General features: G+C 38.1%; 1 protein-coding gene across 1 annotated transcript in view; it reads right to left on the bottom strand.

Annotated features, from left to right (window-relative positions):
* Positions 1-20,858, bottom strand: part of PEX5L (peroxisomal biogenesis factor 5 like) — a 220,511-nt gene that overhangs the window by 153,331 nt on the left and 46,322 nt on the right. The window contains exon 2 of the mRNA XM_023750490.1: positions 5,222-5,293. Coding sequence (XP_023606258.1) covers positions 5,222-5,293 — 72 coding nt within the window. The remainder of the gene's footprint in view (positions 1-5,221; positions 5,294-20,858) is intronic.

Here is a 20,858-nt window from a genome sequence, read left to right as displayed (position 1 = left end):
GGTCTCAATGTTCCTGTTTTCTAGAATTGGGCTGTGGGGTAGTGTCATGGATTGAATGTGTACCCCTTCCTCAAATTCATGTTAAAGCCCTAACCCTCAAACTCTGTATTTGGAGACAGGACCAGTGAGGAGGTTAAATGAGGTCATAAAGGTCAGGCCCCAATAAAACAGAAAGAGACACCAGAGGTCTCCGTCTCTCTCTCTCTCTCTCTCTCTCTCTCTCTCTCTCTCTCTCTCTCTCTCTCTGCCATGTGAGGATGCAGAGAGAAGGCAGCCAGGAACAGACTCTTGCCTGAAACCCTCAGGATGGGCCAGCATCTTGATCTTAGACTTTCCAGCCTCCAGAACTGGGAGAAATGGAGAAATGAATGCCTGTCATTTAAGCACCGAGTCTATGGTATTTTGTTATGGCAGGTGAGGTAGATGAATATAGGTGGTAATGACTAGCTAATTAAAATGACAACAATCGCCCTAGCTGGTTTGGCTCAATGGATAAAGCGCCAGCCTGTGGACTGAAGGGTCCCAGGTTCGATTCCGGCCAAAGGCACATGCCTGGGTTGTGGGCTCGATCCCCAGTAGGGGATGTGCAGGAGGCAGCCAATCAATGTTTCTCTCTCATCATTGATGTTTCTATCTCTCTCTCTCTCCCTTTCCCTTCCTGTCTAAAATCAATAAAATATATTTAGAAAATGACAACGATCTACAGTTAACAGAGTACTATTACAAATTTTATCTCAGAGAAATGGTCAGAGATACAAAGAGCAAAGTATTATTTTACAAATTAGAGAAGGTTCAAGAGCACAAGGCTACCAAGTAGAATTCAGTCAGACTGTAAACCTGGGTCTTTAAAGGCAACTTTGGATGTGAATGGTTGTAGTTTTCTTGTTTTCAGCATTATTTTGTTGGATGTCTATGAATTCTGGATTTTAGATTTCCAGGCAATGCCCAGTTAAACAATGCCAAATTTATCACAAGCCATATATGTTGTTTTCTCTTTAGAACTGCAATAATTATCTCCTTTGACTCAGTGGGCCTCAAAGTGTGGTCCAGCAGTGGGAGCTGAGGACTTAGAAATGAAAATTCTTGGGCCCCACCCAAGACCTACAGAACTGAAAACTGAGGCGGGGCCCGGCACTCTGGGCTCCAAAAGGCTGCCCAGGGGTTTCTGAGGCTGCTAACTTTTGAGAACCACTGCTTTCATCCATGTTCAGTTTCTTGTTCCCCTTATAACTGGCTGACATCTGACACTTTGCACTAAAGAATATGCTGCTGCAATGCTGAGTCCTATAACCAACCAGATCCACAACATACTGTCAAACCCATTTCTGAAATACTTGAACTTGTGAGTATAGCCTTCATATAATCATCATATTCTATAATTCTGTGTTGGTCTTTGTTACCTCCCTTAAGTCTACTTGGAATCTGAAAACATTTTAGAAAAAGCGCTATTTAGTTTTAGCATATTATAAACCTTGAATGAAATGGACTCTAATTAAAAATAATAATTTAAAACATAATGAATTTATTATTTATTCAAAGTGGTTAATGTTTTAATCCCACCTCTGAAATCTCAGTAACTTGGAAAAGGAAACTCATGTGTGCATGAAACCTATTCCTCAACAAGATCCACCCCCGCCAATCAGGAGAGACTATTTAAATAAATAACAAAAATGATCCAAAATATATATTTAAATTTTTTCTTTTAATATTTATTCTAGAAAGCAATAATTCATTAATTATATATATTACTGGAGGCCCGAGGCATGAATTCGTACATGGGTGGGGTCCCTCAGCCTGGCTGGCGATCGGGGCCGATCAGGCCGCAGGAGGTTGGCTGTGAGAGCACACTGACCAGCAGGGGGCAGCTCCTGCATTGAGTGTCTGCCCCCTAGTGGTTAGTGCATGTCATAGCGATCAGTCAACTGGTCATTTGGTCATTTGGTTGCTTAGGCTTTTATATATAGATAAATTTACATAGAATAACTATATTTCTACATGTAATTACAATAAACAGTATATATATTTTATGTCAAATAGCTGGATCTTAGAGTCAATAAGATTTTAATCCAATATGTTTCCTTTGATTACCTTCCTAGACTTTGAGTTTAAAAGCTTTAGGGCCCAGCTGGTATGGCTCAGCGCTTGAGGGTTGACCCATGAACCAGGAGGTCACAGTTCAATTCCAGTCAGGGCACATGCCCAGGTTGTGGGTCCCAAGTGTGGGATATGCAGGAGGCAGCCGATCAATGATATTTGATATTTCTATCTCTGATATTTCTATCTCTCTCTCTCCCTTCCTCTCTCTGAAATCAATAAAAAGATATTTAAAAATAATAAAAAAACCTTAAGGATTTTCTTGTGGAGAATATGGATTCTGATACCAGTATAAATATAAATGTGTGAAAGCACTTTTATATTTAAATGACTGTGTGTGTGTGTGTGCGTGTGTGTGTGATTACATATTATGTCACCTATTATTTGAGGATATCAACACTAATCTAAGAATTTTGTGAAATGTTTTATATGCATCTCAAATAAACTTTCCCAATAAAATTTTACAAAGAAGCACAATATTACCATTTAACAATAAAACTTTAGACATTTTCAAAATTACTGTTCTTATGCAGAAATAACACAGAAATAACCTTTACTCCCTTGAATGTGGGCAGCCGGGGAGAACAAAATGCACATACGCTGTGCTGCTTCTGTTATTAATTTGCTTATATAAGCAAAACTGTGGGCTTTCTGTGGAAGTACCAGACTTGCACGGCTGATAAAATGGCACATAGCTTGCACAGCATTTGTAAAGTGACAGCTTCTGAAGGACAGATTTAATGAGATTAGTAGACTTCTGCCCATCACAGCCTCAAACTACTTTTTAAAATCTTTAGAATTTTGGCACCATTTACTGAAAAAGCTATTTGCAATGATATGAAGATTGACTAACATATTTCTAGCCTGTTTCTGAAAAGATAGGAAGAATAAATTGAACATTAATATTCCTCTCCAATAGTGTGTGTATATATACTATATATCATATATATTATATGTAATATAATATATCAATACATAAAATAATATTACATATAAATAATATATATAATCTACGAGATGAAGCAATATTAAACATGCATTTTACACACATACCTTTAATGTTGATCTCTTATATTCAGGAAGAATTTTTTTGTAGAATTATAAAGACTAATTAGAGTGTTTTCCCAAATATTTTACTTACAGGTAGCAACACTGTCATTGGTCTGACCTGGGATTTACTCACAACATCAACATTAAACAAACTGCCCCAAAAGGGAGAACTACTTTTAGAGCCAACAGCAAACACCAATGCCAAGTCATATTCATAATTACTCATCTTTTGAAACATGTTTGACATGAATGATTCAGCAAAGCTGGGTCCCTGCCAGCTGGTGCCAACAGGCACAATGGCACCGGAGGAAATGTGATAACCACAGAGGCAAACAATGACTGGACCAAAAAACTCTCCCTCCTTTGATTCAGGTATGGAAAGTGCTGTTTTCTGAAAAAGCAGTAAAGTAGGTCTCTCTCTCTCTCTCTCATTTTTTGAAGCTTCCTTAACAGTTAGTAAAATATGTTTGGGCCCACCAACGTAAGTTTTATGGAAGGTACCATGAGATAAAGCCCACGACTCCCTTGGGCTTTCCACTCCGAAGATCTCCATGTACAATTTGATAGTTTTCGGAACCCCCAAATTCAGTTAAAAACAAAAAGAAGCTTTAGGGAGAAAAAAAGAAAGAAAAGCAGACTTGGGGTAGGATGAAACTAAAGAAATACAAAAAGAGTAAGAATTTACCTGCCACATGATTAGGAAAGAAATTAAGTCATAACTTTTTGTTTTAATAGAGAACGCATAGACATGTATATGCTCATCACATGCTGAATGGCATCATTCACCACGTAGGGCCGGTCCTCGGATCAGAATGCCAGGCTGTGGGAGATGGAGATTGTGTGCCCCAAGTCCTAATCCTGGCATAGTTCAAATGAGACCTAATAGCCCGGTGGAGCAATCAGGCTCCAGTCCCACTTACCTTATTAACGAAACTGACAATCTGGCACTAAGTAGAAATCCAGGGCCAAACATCTCTGGCCCCGTATATTATTCAGGAGCCAGAAAGTGAAGATAAGGCAAGAAAAATCTGCAGGTTGTTTATGGAGGTTATTTGGCCAGTTTTCCCCAGAAGATCACTTCAGTTACCTCAGTTATCCCACTCTGACAAGCAAGTCTCTAAGTTAACTGTTTCTGGCTGCTATTTTCCGACGGTCATTTTTCCTTTTCAGAAATATACACAATTGCTCCTTGAATGCAATCACCACGATGTAAAACAAATGCACAATTAGGAAATTGTCCAAATTCAACTTGCCTTCCTGTAGCTTGCTGTCTTTCTAACCTCTTCATCTGCTCAGATCGCTTTGAATTATTTATCTCCACCTGAGTTTACATCACCCTCAGAATCAATGCCACTTATACATTAAGCGAATGTGCAGTTAGCTTGTCTCCCCGACAATTAACAAAGACGTTAAGGGCTGATGCCAATTCAGTGGCATAAGCTGGATACCTTCCATTACCTGGTGTGTCATTGTTTTTGGTCTATTAAGCAGTTTTCAATTTCACCTTATGGGCCCATATAAAACCCAAGCTAGATGTTTCTCAAATTATAGGCAGTATTACAGGTCTTAAATAGCTTCATTTTGTTTTTTAAACATCATCTCTAAATTTACTGGAGACTAGCTGAGAAACTAAATTGGGTAATCTATCTATCTATCTAGATAGACATATTTTAAACTTTTCAGTTTTTTAAAGTCTTTTATCTCCCTCTCCCTAAATCATATTCATTGTTTTACACTAAGGGTAGCATTTCTCATTTTCAAACAAATATACTTTCTGATTCTTGCTTAAATCTATTTTGCTAACCAAATTATCATTGTTGTTTTGATTCATTTTTCAAAGGGGGCTTTTAATTTTCCAAAAGTTCTCTCTTCTTGTTCTGCTTTATTTTTCACCATTCTTACACCCTGACATACAAAAGTCAGTGGATCAGAGGCATCATGGGGGAAGCTTAGTAACTCTCAAAATCTATCTTGTTAGACAGGCCTCCTCGATTAGGGAAGGGCTGAATGCTCAAAGGCTTCAGCTGTCAAAACTCTACAGTGAAACAGTAGAAAATGTATGTAAGCATTCACTTACCTGCTTTTGATCAACAATTATCTCGAGGTCTTCATCGCTGCTTAGTTTTCCATATCCTTTTTCTTTACTTTTCTTGTGAAAGAATAATTTTAAATGATCATTTAGTTTGTTTCCATTAATAATCTAGATCCCATTTAATACTGTTCCCTAGTCATAATACATTATTCTTCATGTCAGTTTCTCATGGACAATAGCAAATGTTTTATTGTTAAGCTGTTGGTTTATAATTATTCATTAAGTATTTTTTGCTTAGCCTCTTCCATACAAATTACATCTTTATTCTTCTCTGAATATTGTTATGCTTCTTTTTTTTATTCTGTAGTTTTAGAAAAGATTCTTTAATACTTTAATATAAGTAATTCCTTTAAGAGTCTGGAGCACATTTTTCTTAAAGGTCAAAACTGCAGTTAGTAATACTAGGCTTAAGACTTCAACTATTAAATGTTTTATTTTAATCCCTTATATATTTTTAAGAATAAGACCAGTATCCTGCAACTCAGATAAAAAAATCTTTAGATTTTTTACACATTTGCTTATAAATCAGTTAAAAACTAACATTGTAAAAACAACTCAGAAATAATTTTAAAAAGATAAATAACTTTCAGAATTAGTTTGAAAAGTTAGAAGAGTACAGACCATCTTTAAAAATGAATTTATTAGCATTTTATCATTTCTCCCCCAACGACCATTCTCCTTCTACCTACCCCATAGAAAAATTCTAACATCAGAAAAGGATAGATCATGACAACCATTTTACTGTTGTGCTGATAGGAGAAAGATCATTTATCTGAGTCTTTTTTATTCTTTCTTGCAATGCCCTGCTGATGGGAATGCCAGAAATGACATATTTCTTCCTAATTTCAGAAATTAAAGACCTCTATAGAGGACCAGTAACAAAAGGGGAAAAAAAGAAATTGCTATACAGTTAGCTATGTTTCAAAGTTATTATTTTTTTAAAAACAATTCCTTCTTTAGGTATTAACTACATTGACTAGAATTAAGGGAATTGAAAATGTTTCTTATGTTTGCACCTACTGTACCATATTAGAATCCCCATCTCATTGGGGGAGGAAATATCCTTTATGAAACATGACATAAATCTGTTTACACTGTGGGATATGACTCTTGTCTTTCCCCCCAATAACATTTCAAAACCAGATTTCCACATTTCCTCCTCAATAAATGTACCTACTACTTTTCTGGTGTGTGTGTGTGTGTGTGTGTGTGTGTGTGTGTTCGTGTGAGTAATAAAGAGATCTCTGAATCTTCAAGTATTAGGATGCATAAATACAGTCTCATTCATATATTAATGAATTTGGCCACTTAGAGCAGAACAGATGGCCACAGTACTTCTCTCTATTGTTATTCTTGTCCTCATTTGAGGAACCATTTCAGGATTAATGGAAAACAAAGAGAACAAGGGTGGTTTCAACCAAGCTGACTTCCTTCCTATCACTTGGCTTTTATATGCTTTTAGTCCCCTGGTTGCCATAGGATATTGTCCAGAGACCCTCTAATGCAAAACGTTTAGAAATGCTTTTCCGAATATTGATCTGTATACGTACCAAGTAGCTCATTTGCATGACTCGATTTCTGGACAAAAGGACATTAAGTAGAGATGGAATGTGGGTCCTTCCATCCATGTCACTGTCAGACATCCCAGAATTCTTTGCACCAGAGGCAGTGGCTTCATTGCCAGAACTTGCTGAGCAGAGAACCACAGATCTTGCCCAGCAATAGTATTTATAATGTATGGCAATAATGGGAATATCCCTGAATCATTGTCTTGTCTTTGTAAATATTGTGAAAATTTAGGCTAGCACAAAAAGTCATTGAAACAAAAATTTCTTCTTTTCTAACTAATTCTTATCCAAGCACAATGTTCTCTGACTGCTGTTCTAGCTTAATGCTTTTAAAAAAAACAAACCTATTAATTATATGCATTTTTATATCTCATCCCACACATAAGGACTACTCAGCCTCTTTGTCCTAAAAGCTCCCAGCTTTCCCTTTTTAATGCCCCGCCCCAGACTTTCTTGTGATTAGCAAATCAGTGCTAATTGATATAAAAATATCCGAATTCATAGAACATAATTCAAAGTTGCAGTTCCTGCCAATACCAGCATCCCACCTTTCCAATTTAATCCCAACTCTTTATCTGATATAATAGTACATTTTCCTGGCGAGAGGCGGGGTCAGGAAAGGAGAGTATCACCCCAACTACTGAAAGCAGAAGTTGGCATTTTCCAAAAGTGGGAGGAGGAACTTAGAGCTCTGATTCTGTCTTTAAGCCTCCAGTCTCCAAACAGCACACAACTGTACGCAGTCAGATTTCTTACAGTTTTCCTCTAGAGTTAAGCAATATTTCCCAGTTCACCCCATAACCCCAGGGGGATTAAGCCTTTTCTACACCACGATGGTTATTCCCTCACTTACTGCTTATTTCTAGTGCGAGCACAATCCTCTTTCAAGCACTCAGCTCCCACTTTGCCTGCTTAGATGAGCCAGCCCAGGCAGGGATCTTCAGCTCGCCTCCCTCCTCCCAGCCGGGAGTCCCTGTCTTCTAGCTAAGCACTTTTGTCGAGCACAGAAAGCAACTCCATCATCGCTTTCTGCGTGGTCTCTCCCATAAGCCAAAGGGACTGAACTAGAAGGAGAGAGAAAGCTGACCTCTCCACCCTCCAAGCCTGAGCGCCTGAGGAGGCAGGGCTTCTGTGGGAGGAGAAGCCTGAGGGCAATCACTTCCTGTGCTCCTCCCACCTCCCCTGGCCACTGAGGCAGTGAGGGAAGGCCCCTTCCCCCCACAGCCTCAGCAGGCTGCCTGCCAGCGATTTTGTGCACTGCTCACCTAAGTGCAGTTCAGGAGGGAGTGTTAGTGCAGTGGAGCTAAAACAGGGAAGACTTTGAGATGGGCAGAGTGAGGAAAGACACAAGGGAAATAACTCATCATTTGCCGACAATGCCTCATTCCCTGTAAGAAGCTTTTAGCTGGAGATCAGGGTCCCATCTCTGAAACGCCAAGCCTCTTTTATCTCCCATCTTCCCCACACCAATCTAAATCCTTTCTGAGTAACTGGAAGGAGGACTATCTAGTTCCTTCTTGGTGCTAATAACTTTCTTAATAGCCCTGAATCACATCTGTGGTTTTCTTAAGGACAATGACCCTGGCTTCCCTCTCTGCAGACATTCCACCATCTCTCCTTAGCCCTGTTTACCTTTTGCTTCCCACTCCTTCATTCTCTCCTCCACAAAAGTAGAACAGAACGCTAGGTTTATTCACTTGACTTAAATAAACCATAAAACTTGGAAACTGTATAGGAAGACAATATATGGTCGCAGATATAGAATGCATTACGTAAGAAAATTTTGCAAGTAACAACAAAGCAACAAGATAATTTGGTGGGATAGAGACCTGAAATATGACGCACCCTATGTTCAATTTCAGAATAGGGTTTTATTAAAAAGTAACACTATTAATTGAAAGATACTTCTTGTGTCTGGGTTGAATTAAAAGGATTTTTCATACTCATTAGGAATGGAATATATAAAGGAAATTTTGAAAGGAAAAAGGAACACATGATTTAGTTAATTGTACAAATTTGCCTCAACTGCAATTTTTGCCTAACTTATACAGATGTCAAAATAAATGTCAAGGTTAAAGATCACATGCAAATATTAAAAAAATTTTTACTATCATTTATTCAATACTGCAACGAATGATAAGTAGGCCTAATTTATTAAAGCAAATGTTACATAGAGACTATGTACAGAAAAGTACAGAGACCTTCCCACTCTCTTCTTCATGGTTGTCAGTATTCAGTTGCTATCTTCTCATTTTCCCTCTCTTTAATCCCTTCCCCACCACCTTCCTACCTGCAGGCTGCAAAATTGTTTAGTTTTCCCTGTCCTGAAAGATGACTTCCTCGCATCTGCTTTCCCCTAAAGCAGGGGTTTTCAACCCTTTTCATCTCATGGCACACATAAACTAATTATTAAAATTCTGCGGCACACCAAAAATAAATTTTTGGTGATCTGACAAAAAATAAGATATAATTTTGATTCATTCACACCAGATGGCTATTGTTGTGTTGGCTGTTGTCATTTTTTAATTTGACAATCTAAGAGAAAAGAGGTCAGTGTCTCTGACTAAATAGTCAGGTGTTGCACATTTTAAAAATTCTTGTGGCATAAAAGGGGGAAGAATGGGGGACACCTGTGATAATGTCAACAATTAAAAAAAATATTCTTGAGACACACCAGTGTGCCTGCCACTGTGGAAAATCACTGCCTTAAAGGCATTCGTTTACTCTTTCTTATCTTTTCACTGTCAAACTTGAAAGAGTGGTCCATTCTTACTAGCAACAGCTCTTTTCTCCTCAATTCTACACCATTCACAATCAGGTTGCAATTGACTGTAATTGCATTCTTGACAATCGCCAATGGACTCCTATTTATCAAATTCTTTAGCAGTCCTCTTTTTTTTAAGAGCTAATTGTATGAATTAGCCCCAATGCAATTTGTGACTGACCACAGATGTTAAAATAAATGCAATCGTTATTTCTTTCAGTGGTCAAGTTTGTATGAAGTATTTTAAAAAACGTCTTTGCTGTTATTTACACTATTATAGCTATTAAATGGTATCTCTACTGAATAGAGTGTCAATGAGAGGGAGGAGGGATTGGGAAAGGAGATGATGTGCTGAGTTTGTGGTGTCTTTAGAAAGTTCATCCACATGGAAAGATCCAGTCGACCATTTGGAAATACAGGTCAATATCTTAGAAGAGAGAGATAAGGTAGGACCCATGGGTTGCTGGGGATAATCAAAATTATAGACATGGACCAACTCATTAAAAAAGAAAACAGGGTCAAAGAGATGAGGACTAAGGCCAGAGTCCTGGAGAACGTAGAATGTAAAGAAGGGGCCAAAGAAAAGCCAGTGAAGGAGGCTGAGGAGGAGTGGTGAAAGGTAGGAGATCCCGGAGAATGCAGTCAAAGGAAAAAAGAATTGTGGATAGTGTTGATTCGGGTTGTTTTCCTGAGCAGGATGCAAGGGTGATTTCTTTCCTGGGTCCTTGTCCAGATGGATTCGAAGAATGAAGCCATGGACAAAAGGTGATAGGTGAAAAGGGCGGAAATTTATTGGAAGCAAATACAGACTCCCATGTAGGGAGAGGGTTCCAAGGGGGTAACCCACCAAACTCCTTTTTTTCTAAGGTTTATAAAGGCTATAGTTCTTTGTCCTTTCGTGTCCCCTTCTAGTTGGATCCCCTCCTCACTTTATGATCCTATGCTCTTCTAATTGGTCACTCTTTTTGCAGAATATCAGCTTCAAAAACAATGTGGTGCCTCCCCTCCATCTCTCCCCCTTACTTGTAACATTTCTCTATCTCCTGTGAAAATCTGTTTTCCTCTTTCTGCCATTGGCCGACATTTCTCTATCCTCTGTGAAAGTTTCATTTACCCCCATACTCTGTGGTGCTTCTTTATCTTCTGTGAATGTCTTCCTCTCCTCTTCTCCTGTGCCACATTTTTATTCTCTGTGAATGTATGCCTTCTGGGAGCTCTAAGCCCTCACCTATGCCTTCCTCCCCCATGGACACTCTATGACTAAAACCCCCAAACCTGCCTATTTTATTCCTAAAATTCCTCTCAGTGTCAAATGCTGATGAAAGGGTAAGTAAGGATTATATTTGGCATTTTAGAAGTATTCAAGAACTAGGAACAGGAGAATTCATAAAGGTGGAACCAAGATTAGAGTAAATTAATGATTACAGTGGCAGTAAGGGAGTAAGATAGTGAGAGAGGACTTAGCTTCCTTAGGAAAGCTTGACTAAAAAGAGGGAAAATTTGTTAAGATGGTAGATCTCAGGGTAAGTGCTCTTTCCACCCTTAAAAAAAAAAAGGAAAAGAGGGAGCAAGAATGTTAGTGGAAAGACAAGTAATATAGTATCACGTGATCTCACTCATATTTGGAATCTAATGAACAAAACAAACTGATGAACAAAATAGATCCAGAGACATAGAAGCATGGAACAGACTGTCGAACCTCAGAGGGAAGGCAGAGGTGGTTGGGTGGACAGGAAGAGATTACCAAAGAACTTGTAGGCATATATGCATAACCCATGGACACAGACAATAAGGTGGGGAAGGTCTGGCTCAGATGTGGGCTAGAAGGGGTCAATGGGGGAAAAGGAGGACATCTGTAATATTTTCAACAATAAAGATAAAAGGAAATACATAAATAGGGAAAAGAAAAGAAAGTTTCCTTCACTCCTGCATTGTAAAAAAAAAAATACAGGGAAAATTTGCTGGAAAAGTTACTATAGTCCCCTGTCCCTTTATGTAAAGGTATTGAGTATGTTTATAGTTCAAGAATAAATTGGTAAAGAAGTGAAAATGTAGATACCAGAGGGTAAAGGGAGATAATTCATGAAGCAAGAAAGTAAGAACAAAATCATGTAGGAGAAAAACTGCATGTCTCTCTTTTAAATTTTTCAATTATGTAATATATATTTATAGAACAAAAACCTAGAAGGATATATAGCAAATATTAAAGTCCTGTCCTCTGGGGGGTGGAATTATGCATGGTCTATGTGTTCTCTTTGTACCTGGGAGAACTCTTTGAAATAGGAATACATTTCTTTCATAATAAAAAAGTAAACAAAATGTGATTGCTGGAGAGATCCATAAAATTGCCATGAAAAAAAGACGCATTTAAAGTCTACTTTGCAGAAAAATGACTGGATCAGGGCTTTACCCTTCCTTTTATTATGTTTCTGGAAGAATAAAAGCTTTTTTAAAAAATGTAGAGATTCATGCTACAGTTGTTGCTTATGTCCCTTGTGGCAAACGTGCTAGAAAGGTGGAATGAATGTTTTGTTTATTGCATTTAATATGCTCCTTTCCTCTTGACTCTCCCTTATAATATTGTTTCTCAGTTCTTTGACATCACGTCATTTTGGTCTCACATCACCTGCCCCTCCCCCCCCCCCTTTAATACTCACGGTATCAGCACAGGCACAAACACTGCTGCTGTAGGAGCCAAAGAAACAGGCATAAGGGAGAAAGAGGAGTTTCTCCTGAAAGGCCTGGAATAAGGGCTTGCGCGTTCCCCCTGTTTAGGATGGAAGCCTGGACTGACCTTTCAGATAGAAAGTAATCACCTTACCAACTAAAAGGACAAATTTCAGATCTTTTATTTTTCTTACATTTGGAAGAAATCAACTTTCTGAAGGGAAAATGTCATCATTACAGGGAATCATTTACAGAGGGGCTTGTGAAGTCTGGCATTTTTCAAAGACATTTTTTTCCCTTTTAAAAGACATTAACAGCTGTGCTCCCCCCTCCAACAGTGATCATGTTAGAGTAAAACAAAAGAGCCACAGGGTGCAATTTTCTAGTTTTGGGCCAGGCAGAGGCAAACATGACATATGGCAATCAAAGTCAGTTCTGAAGGTATATTGCTGAGTAAAAAAAGGAATATAAGGACAGCAAATATGTTGATGCATTTTAGATTATGTTCTAAGTCATATGCATATGTCTATACATGGAGTAACTTTTTTACTTTAAGGCTAAATCTAATTGAGAACGTAGATATCCCTATTTATGTATTAGTTGGGTAATAAAATGGCAGTGATGCACAATCCCATTTCCCCTGTAGCCTCACCGTCCCTCCTAAATGCTGGCTTCCCTTGATCTGTAAGAGAATAACCTAAAGAGTTTATAAAGTTTCTTAAAAGTAGTTTTTATTTTCCAAGTTTTCCAAAGATGAGAATTCTTCAACATGAATATCCATTGAAATTACTCAATTTGATGTTGTGCATTTTCTTCAGCATACACATTTATTATCAGGTGTGCACCTTATATATTTCTTCCAATATTCTATCATGAAAAGTTTCAAACAGACAGCAAAGTTTAACAAATTGTATAGTGAGCACCTGTATACTTACTACTTAGATTATACCACTAACATGTTATTATTCTTGCTTTTTTGCGTATCCATCCATCTGCTGGCTGCTGGGATATACAGTATTCTTAAAGTATAGTGCATGCTGTCACATTTCTATACATTTTTTTCCACGGTTTATTTAATTTAATTTACTTTTAAAACTCAGGAAAGCAAAACCACTGGTTCAGTAGGCTTCCAAAATAAGAGCACTACAAGTTGAGGATTTGTTCCCCTCCAGCTTTCATGTGAAAAGCAAATCAGTGAACTACTTTTCCAGCACTGAGCGCTGGGGATAGGTCCTATCACTAGGATTAGGCAAGAGGAGCTCTGATCAAAGGGCTGGGATTTTCATAGTTCTCAGTCAAAAGCAAGTGATCAAACAACTCAACTTTTTGAGACAAATCCATGGTGTGGTAGGCAGTTCCAGTTGATATTAATCCCCATGTCTTCATTTCATACCCTTTGATCATCAGTGTTTCCTGCAAAGACTTCACTCTGCTCTGGGCTAGGTAAGAACACTTCACCTCAGGTGCATGTAACACAGTGGCAAGCCCCAGGACAGGGCGGGGATAGCTAATGCCTTCTTGGAGGGAAAGGGCTTGGTGTGCTCCAAAGAACAGTACTTGGGTGTGTGTTTTTTTTAGATTAAGTAGGCAGAAAACAAAACAAAATGTGAACTTTCAGTTATGTCATATTCAGCAATGTTCCACATTACTTTGAGCACAATAAGTAAACTCTTCTTAACCTTCCCTCACCCCCCAAACCAAACAAAACCACATTCAAAGAAAAACAAAACAAAACAAAAAATAATGTCCTTCTTCACAGAAAAATTGAGTCCAATTCTTTCATCTGGAAGGTTCTGGTCTCTACAAAAATCACCTCCTCATTTCCTCTAGGCCTGGCTCTTGGAGCTGTAAATGCAGTTGCAGAGCATGCAATGGCTGTTATATAAAAATTGTTTTCTGCCTGCTGAAGACAATAATGGTTGAAAAGTGATGTATTTCAAACTACTAGGTTTCTTGGCATTATGTGGTCCTGGTACTATATCCAGGCAGGGTGACTCGCACATGGTGGTTTTTACCTGTGATCACTCAGATAGCAGGGCAGGGGTGGTTGTTTGTGTAGGATAGGTAAGGAGCCCGAGAGAACAGACATTATTTCTGATCCCGACATAGCAAATAAAGACTACTGTCACATAAAATAGTCCCCATTCCTCCCCAAAAATGAAACAAAGAGTAAAGTATGTATTCTATATCTTTGCAGCTGGAGAAAAATAAGAACTAATCTACAAGTATTTAAAACTGAAACTATTACTTGGTGTTCTGCTTCTGATCCCTTTTGAAACGATTTCTTATTTTTACACATGTGGGTCCTATAAGACGGGGCGGAAACCGTGTCACCCCAATTGCAAACTCAAGTGTGACTACCACCGGCCTGGCCAGCAGCTCCCTTTCCCTCTCCCCGGCAGTGGGCACACCTGGCATTGCACACCTGTCGCTGACTTCCTATATAACAATTGATCTGAACATGATAATTTTATGCCATTGTGAAAGCAAACAGGCATCTTTGTATTTTGTAGTTTGTATTAATAAAAAAGAAAGGGGGGAAATACCAATCTAGCTGCTTTGATAAGCATTCCTGTTTCCCAAGTATATTAAGCCTCTATTTTCATACCTTTTCTAAACTCACACGTTGCTTTGACACTATGAAACGTGCTTGAGAAAAATTTGTCTATGACATTTTGTTTCTGACAAGAGCCAACCCAAAATTTGCATTTCAGCCATAGAATCCATGCAAAAGGTTAAAGTTGTTTACCATTGAGCAACATCTATGCGACTGATTGACTTATAACCAGTTTTTTATGATGGCTCCAATAGCATTAGAGGATTTTTCTCTCTTGCGGATCTATACGCAGCCATGGTAGCTGAAAATAAATCTTCCCTGTTCCTCAGAGTGATGGATTTCCTGAGGAATAGCTCATTGCTCTCACCTCTGAGGTCTCCCTAAGGCTTTGGTCACCTCAAGAATCCCAATTCTCATCATTTTTCCATCAGTCTCCCTATGGCTTCTTTTGTTCATCCCTTTTTTCCAATGACTCATACGTTCACTGAGGACATTACAGATAAGTCATGGCAATCCCTGGAGGATGGGCAGGTCTAGGGTTCCTTTCCATCTTCTTCGTGGATAAGGGCCTCTGGGCAACTGCTTGTTGAGGGAGCTTTTCTAAGCACAGGATTTATAGGAGCAAGAAAGATCGGGGCCCCAGACAGATCATTTATCTGCTGGACATGTGACAATCCGTTAAAAGAATAAAACAGCAGAGTCCAGAGGACATAGCCAAGCACAGACTACTCTACGATAGACATCAGCTAACACCTTGCTTAATATAGAGAATATTGCTGCTAATGATGGGGAAAAGATAGTAAAAGGCAAAGTTGAAGCAATTTCATTTATATCAAATATTGCCACCAACCACCTGAGCTCAAATATTCTGTGAATCCTTGGCTCAGGTAAAAAAGGGGTTTGATGTCTAGAAATTGTGTGTCTGATAATATTGGACATTGAAATATTTCATGTATTTGTTCAGGCAAAACTGTATTAATTTAGAACAATGGTTGCTTCCTGTTGTTATATGGTCACCCTTTTAGCACTTGGGGTCCTAGATTTAGTCAATATGATTATGTGTTATATCACAAAATTAGTAATTGGTAGTGGGTTACCTCTGACATTTTCAGCAAATATGACATGCGTTACTGGAAAAAAAAATAATCACAAATACATTCCAATACACCTGGTATTTTTGGCAGTCTGTTGATTTTTTTAAATAGGAAATTCCATATGATTTAATCAGCTGATTAGAAAGAAATGGTCTTCAAAAAATAAACAATTATAAAACTTCCTTTATTTGGTGATGAGATAAGGAATGGAGGGAGCTTCTCTAATATGGTAATTTTATTTTTCCTTGGCATGAGTATGAAGTATGTTCATTTTACTCTTGCACTTTAAACATTTTATGTATTTTATACTTTATAATAAAAGTGTATTACTAAACTTTTATTTTTAACACATTTTATAGATTCAAAATATTTGGATATTTTCATAAAAGAGTCTTGGGTGTCCTATGTAGGGTGATAATGAAACAGATTTTGCCATATTTTTGGACTATTTTCTTTCATCCTCTAAGTCAGCGGTTCTCAACCTGTGGGTCGTGACCCCTTTGGGGGTCGAATGACCCTTTCACAGGGGTCGCCTAAATACATCCTGCATATCAGATATTTACATTACGATTCATAACAGTAGCAAAATTACAGTTATGAAGTAGCAACGAAAATAATTTTATGGTTGGGGTTCACCACAACATGAGGAACTGTACTAGAGGGTCACGGCATTAGGAAGGTTGAGAACCACTGCTTAAGTGTTTTTGATCACCTACTATGAATGTGCTGAATTCGGGGGCATACTCGGCAGGTGCGGTCCCTGCTCTCACAAGGCTTGAGGCCTAACTGTGGAAGGGAGGTAGTCAAACAAGCAATTACAAAAATGTGAGGAGCCTATGACAGAGGAGTCTGGGAGGTGAAGGAGGCAGAAGGACGACTTTGTGTCAAGGTCCAGACTGAGATCCTAGTGACAAGTAGAAGCCATCCAGGTGGAGCAGAGGGGCTTGGGGAGTAGGTATGGAAAGAATAACACAGAGGGAAGACCCAAGGTAAGAGATGGCAGGGCCTTCTAACATCTGAGAGGACGACTGTGTGGCTACAGAACAGGTGGGATTTGGGGGAATGGTCCCAGGTGAGGTTGGAGAGGAAGGCAGAGTCTTGAAAATTCTGTCTTTGTATTCAGGGCAATGTGGAGCCTTGCACAGGTTTAATCTGTGCTTCAAGAAGCCCACTCGCTAAGTGTGGGACATGGATGGGAGGAAAGGAGACTGCAGTCAAGGAGAGAAGAGGGGGCTACTGAATGTTCGGTTTGTGACAGCTGTGGAGCCTGCTTAACCAGAAGCGGAGAGAGCTGACCACGCACCAATTCTATTACGGCATGCTTAGTTCATCACTTTGTATATCATGAAATTACATTTTCAGTACTGGCTACTGTGAGTGATAACAGCATCCACATGTTCTGTAGTCAGGAATTAAATGAGCAGCAAATGGCCCTCCAACAGACACATTCTAGGGACTCACCGATCTTAGTAATATGTAAAATTATTTTAGGAAAAATTCAACGAAACAAAAAACTTTTCAGAGCTAGAGATGGGTAATTAGAGAGGAGAGAGACAGAGAGAAGAACGAAGAGAGATAATATATTTTGACTGACATAGCAAAAAACTTTGCACTTAGTGAAGGATATGAATTTTTGTTCTCTACAAAGTCCTAAAACAATATCTAAACTTTTCTTGTTGTTTCTTGCTATTGGACAAAAACAAAGGGAGTCTGTTTTACAAAGATACAATGTGAGATTGTTCAGTGCTACAGAGCATCTAAAAGGCTTGATTGTGATTTTTGAAAATCAACAACAGGAATTCTTTATGCGAACCTAAGAACTAAACTGCCCAGGGAGCATAAAATATTGAAAAGGAAATGTATTTACTCAAGTGTATTTGGGATATTATCAAAGCTAATGTGCTTTTAAGAGAATTGAGAGGGCATATTTAGAGCTGGGTTAAGAAAAAACATACAGTTGCTCTATTTGCTTTTCACTTGTCAAAAGATAAAACTTTAATAATGGGAAAAGCTGGAGTAACATAAGGTGAGAAGGTACTCAAACACAATATTTAACTCCTTGCTCAAAGTTTGTTTGGAGAGTCTTGCTACTTAATAACTTTTGTTATTAATATTTAAAAACAATTGCATGTTTCATGCAAAACATTGAAGGATGTCCAGCTACATACAGGCAAACTTCAGAGCTCCAGGACGGAGCGTTCCAGTGAGTATAGATGACTACTGACAGTTTCCTCTCTCGGCAGTTCCAATCTTTTCATTTTTTCTCTTTAGGAATAAATCCCCAAATCTTAGATGCTTCTACTAGGGAGGTAATCACAAAACTTTAAAGAGACAATGAGAAAGACTTATTGATAAAGAGTATGAATCTCATATCAACTTAGGAGCCCTGTACGGGTTCCTTTGGAGAGCCCTTGCAAACTTTGACTGATACCCCGAAGTGTATTGATGAAAGAGCACTGAGAGACGGAAGGATGGCTGATACTCAACTACTTTAAATGCATCTTTGGAAGTAGAAATAGACTTTAAAGACTCTTTTAAAAACGCCTTTACTCTTATAAAATTGTCCTGGGTAGGCAAGTGAGGGGGTTTAAAATGAGATGATAGCCAGGAACAGCTACATTGCAATCGATAGTACAGTGCCCCAAATAGAAAAAGCTTTTTTAAAATTATAAAAGCAGAAGTTTATCCTTATAAAAAACACTAAAATGACATTTTTAAGTACAGAAGTGTATATTTTGTCTTATAGCAAAAAGAAAAAAATTAATTACTCCTATTATTCCTAACCCATCTTATTTTCTCTTATTGATGCCATTCAAAAAAATTATATACACGACATGCACATATATGTATGTATAATATACATTCATATATACATAAATATGTATTTTTATGACATAAATTTGATGGTTGTATAAGCACTAAACTACTCTTTTTACTCAACAACATACTGCAAATATTTTTCATACTAACACACATCCACATCTACCTTACATAACCAAGTTCACCTATATTATTAACAGATTTTTGTTGAGAAAGTTTAAGAAATACTGAAAACCATCAGAATGAAGAATGTAGGTAACACTTAAGAGACAATGCTAGCCTGGCTGGTGTTGCTCAGTGGTTGGGTGTTGACCCTGGAACCAAGAAGTCACCAGTTCGATTCCCAGTCAGAGCACATGCTCAGTTGCAGGTTTGATCCCCAGTACAGGGTATGGAGGAGGCAGCCAATTGATGATGTTTCTCTCTCATCAATGTTTCTATCTCTCTATTCCTCTCCCTTCTCCTCTCTCTAAAAATCAATAAAAACATTAAAAAAGAGAGAGAGAGAGACTATGCTAGTGTTGTCTGGAGAAGCTGGTGGCTTCTGAGATTCTTTCATGTGGTCTGCAAAGCTAAAACTATTTGCATAATAGCACTAAGATGTCATTTACCTTGTTGTTGTGTTGACATTTGCATGGATAGTGCAAAAGCAGCTGTGAGTAAAACTGTGTCTTAGCATGAATTAAGGTGATGGCACCAAACTGCACTAGTTGGGAACTGAACTGGCACCTTAAAATAAATGCAAGAACCATATTTACTTGAAAAAATGAATGACAAACTATGGTTATGCAAACCTGGAAATATGGCATTTTTGCAATATAGCATTTCCCCTCACCCCCCCGAAAACAACCAACAATATTTGTTGTCAAAATTCAAGTTTTCAAAAGCAGATATGAGAATTCAATTTTCTTCTATTAAGGTTTTCTACTAAGAAGATTTGCAAAAATGTGAAACAAAGCCACACTTCTCACTAAAATGTCTATTTTTTTGAAAACACAGTTTAAAAAATGTTTTGGTGCTAGCATGTGATGAGTATTTTATTGCTATTTTTCAATGAATTAATAAGTACATAGTTAAAGTTTTTCTTAGTTTTCTAATATGGTAAGTACCAATAGATGTAATTCATATATACAAAAGCTCTTTGGGATCTTTAATATTTTTTAAGAGTACAGAGGGGTGCTGAGACAAAAGTTTAAACACCACTGTTATACTAGGAAGAATGTAAACTTATTCTGAGGTGGTAGAACAATTTGCCTTTAAAAATTAGTTTTTATTTTAATAATAATAAACATAATCAAGTTATCTCTTTTTGATTCTGGTGGAAAATCCCATGTTAAAATTATCCAATTCGTCTTATGATTACTTGCATTGTTACTTAGTATATATCTGAATTGTATTAAATGGTTATAGCTTTTGAGTTTACAAATACTTATACATGGTTTATATCCTTTACTTTCCCTAGGCAATTCCATGAAGGTAGGTATTATTCTTCCTATTTATAGCTGAGAAAATAGGTTCTAGGATAGAAAAAGTGCTTTGTCCATTCAGAAAGTGCTAAAACACAGAATCAAATTCAGGTCTGCTGACCTTATGTTCCTGTGCTCTTTTTTCATCCTTGGATGGAAAAAATAGCCTTTGGTTATATCAGCATGGACGACATACTTCAGCTCTTGCACAATAGAAACAAGGGCTGGGTATTGACATATGTTTAGAATTTGGTCAAGGATCCTGATTTCTCCCAGCCCATTTCCTCTGCCTATATGTAAGGATTGTGGGAAATAATGTATGCCCGGGCATGTGAAATAATGCTTAGTATATATTAGGTCCTGTCATTAATATTTTTCTTACTCAGCGTATCAGTGTAACCCTGTACAAGGCCAGAGTAGCTTGGGTTTCATCCAACTCTAGGTCAAGTATGAAAGGGCTCAGTCAGTAAGACAGAAATAGATGAACAGCCTACGAAAAAGCTTCAGAACAATCGCAGGCTTGAACCACAACAGAAATGCAGCCTTTCTCAGGCTGAAGCTAGAGATGGTTATATTGACGTCCACCTCAACTCACTGCTCAAAGCTCAAAGGTGATGGAAGAAGTCAACACGTCACTCTTCTGCTTTGCAGGCCTGATCCAAATGAGCTTTGAGTGGCTGCTGGAC

Source organism: Myotis lucifugus, unplaced genomic scaffold, assembly GCF_000147115.1.
Source record: "Myotis lucifugus unplaced genomic scaffold, Myoluc2.0 scaffold_14, whole genome shotgun sequence".
Lineage (NCBI taxonomy): Eukaryota > Metazoa > Chordata > Mammalia > Chiroptera > Vespertilionidae > Myotis > Myotis lucifugus.
The sequence above is the reverse complement of the archived record's forward strand: the minus strand, read 5'-3'. Positions and strand labels throughout refer to the sequence as shown.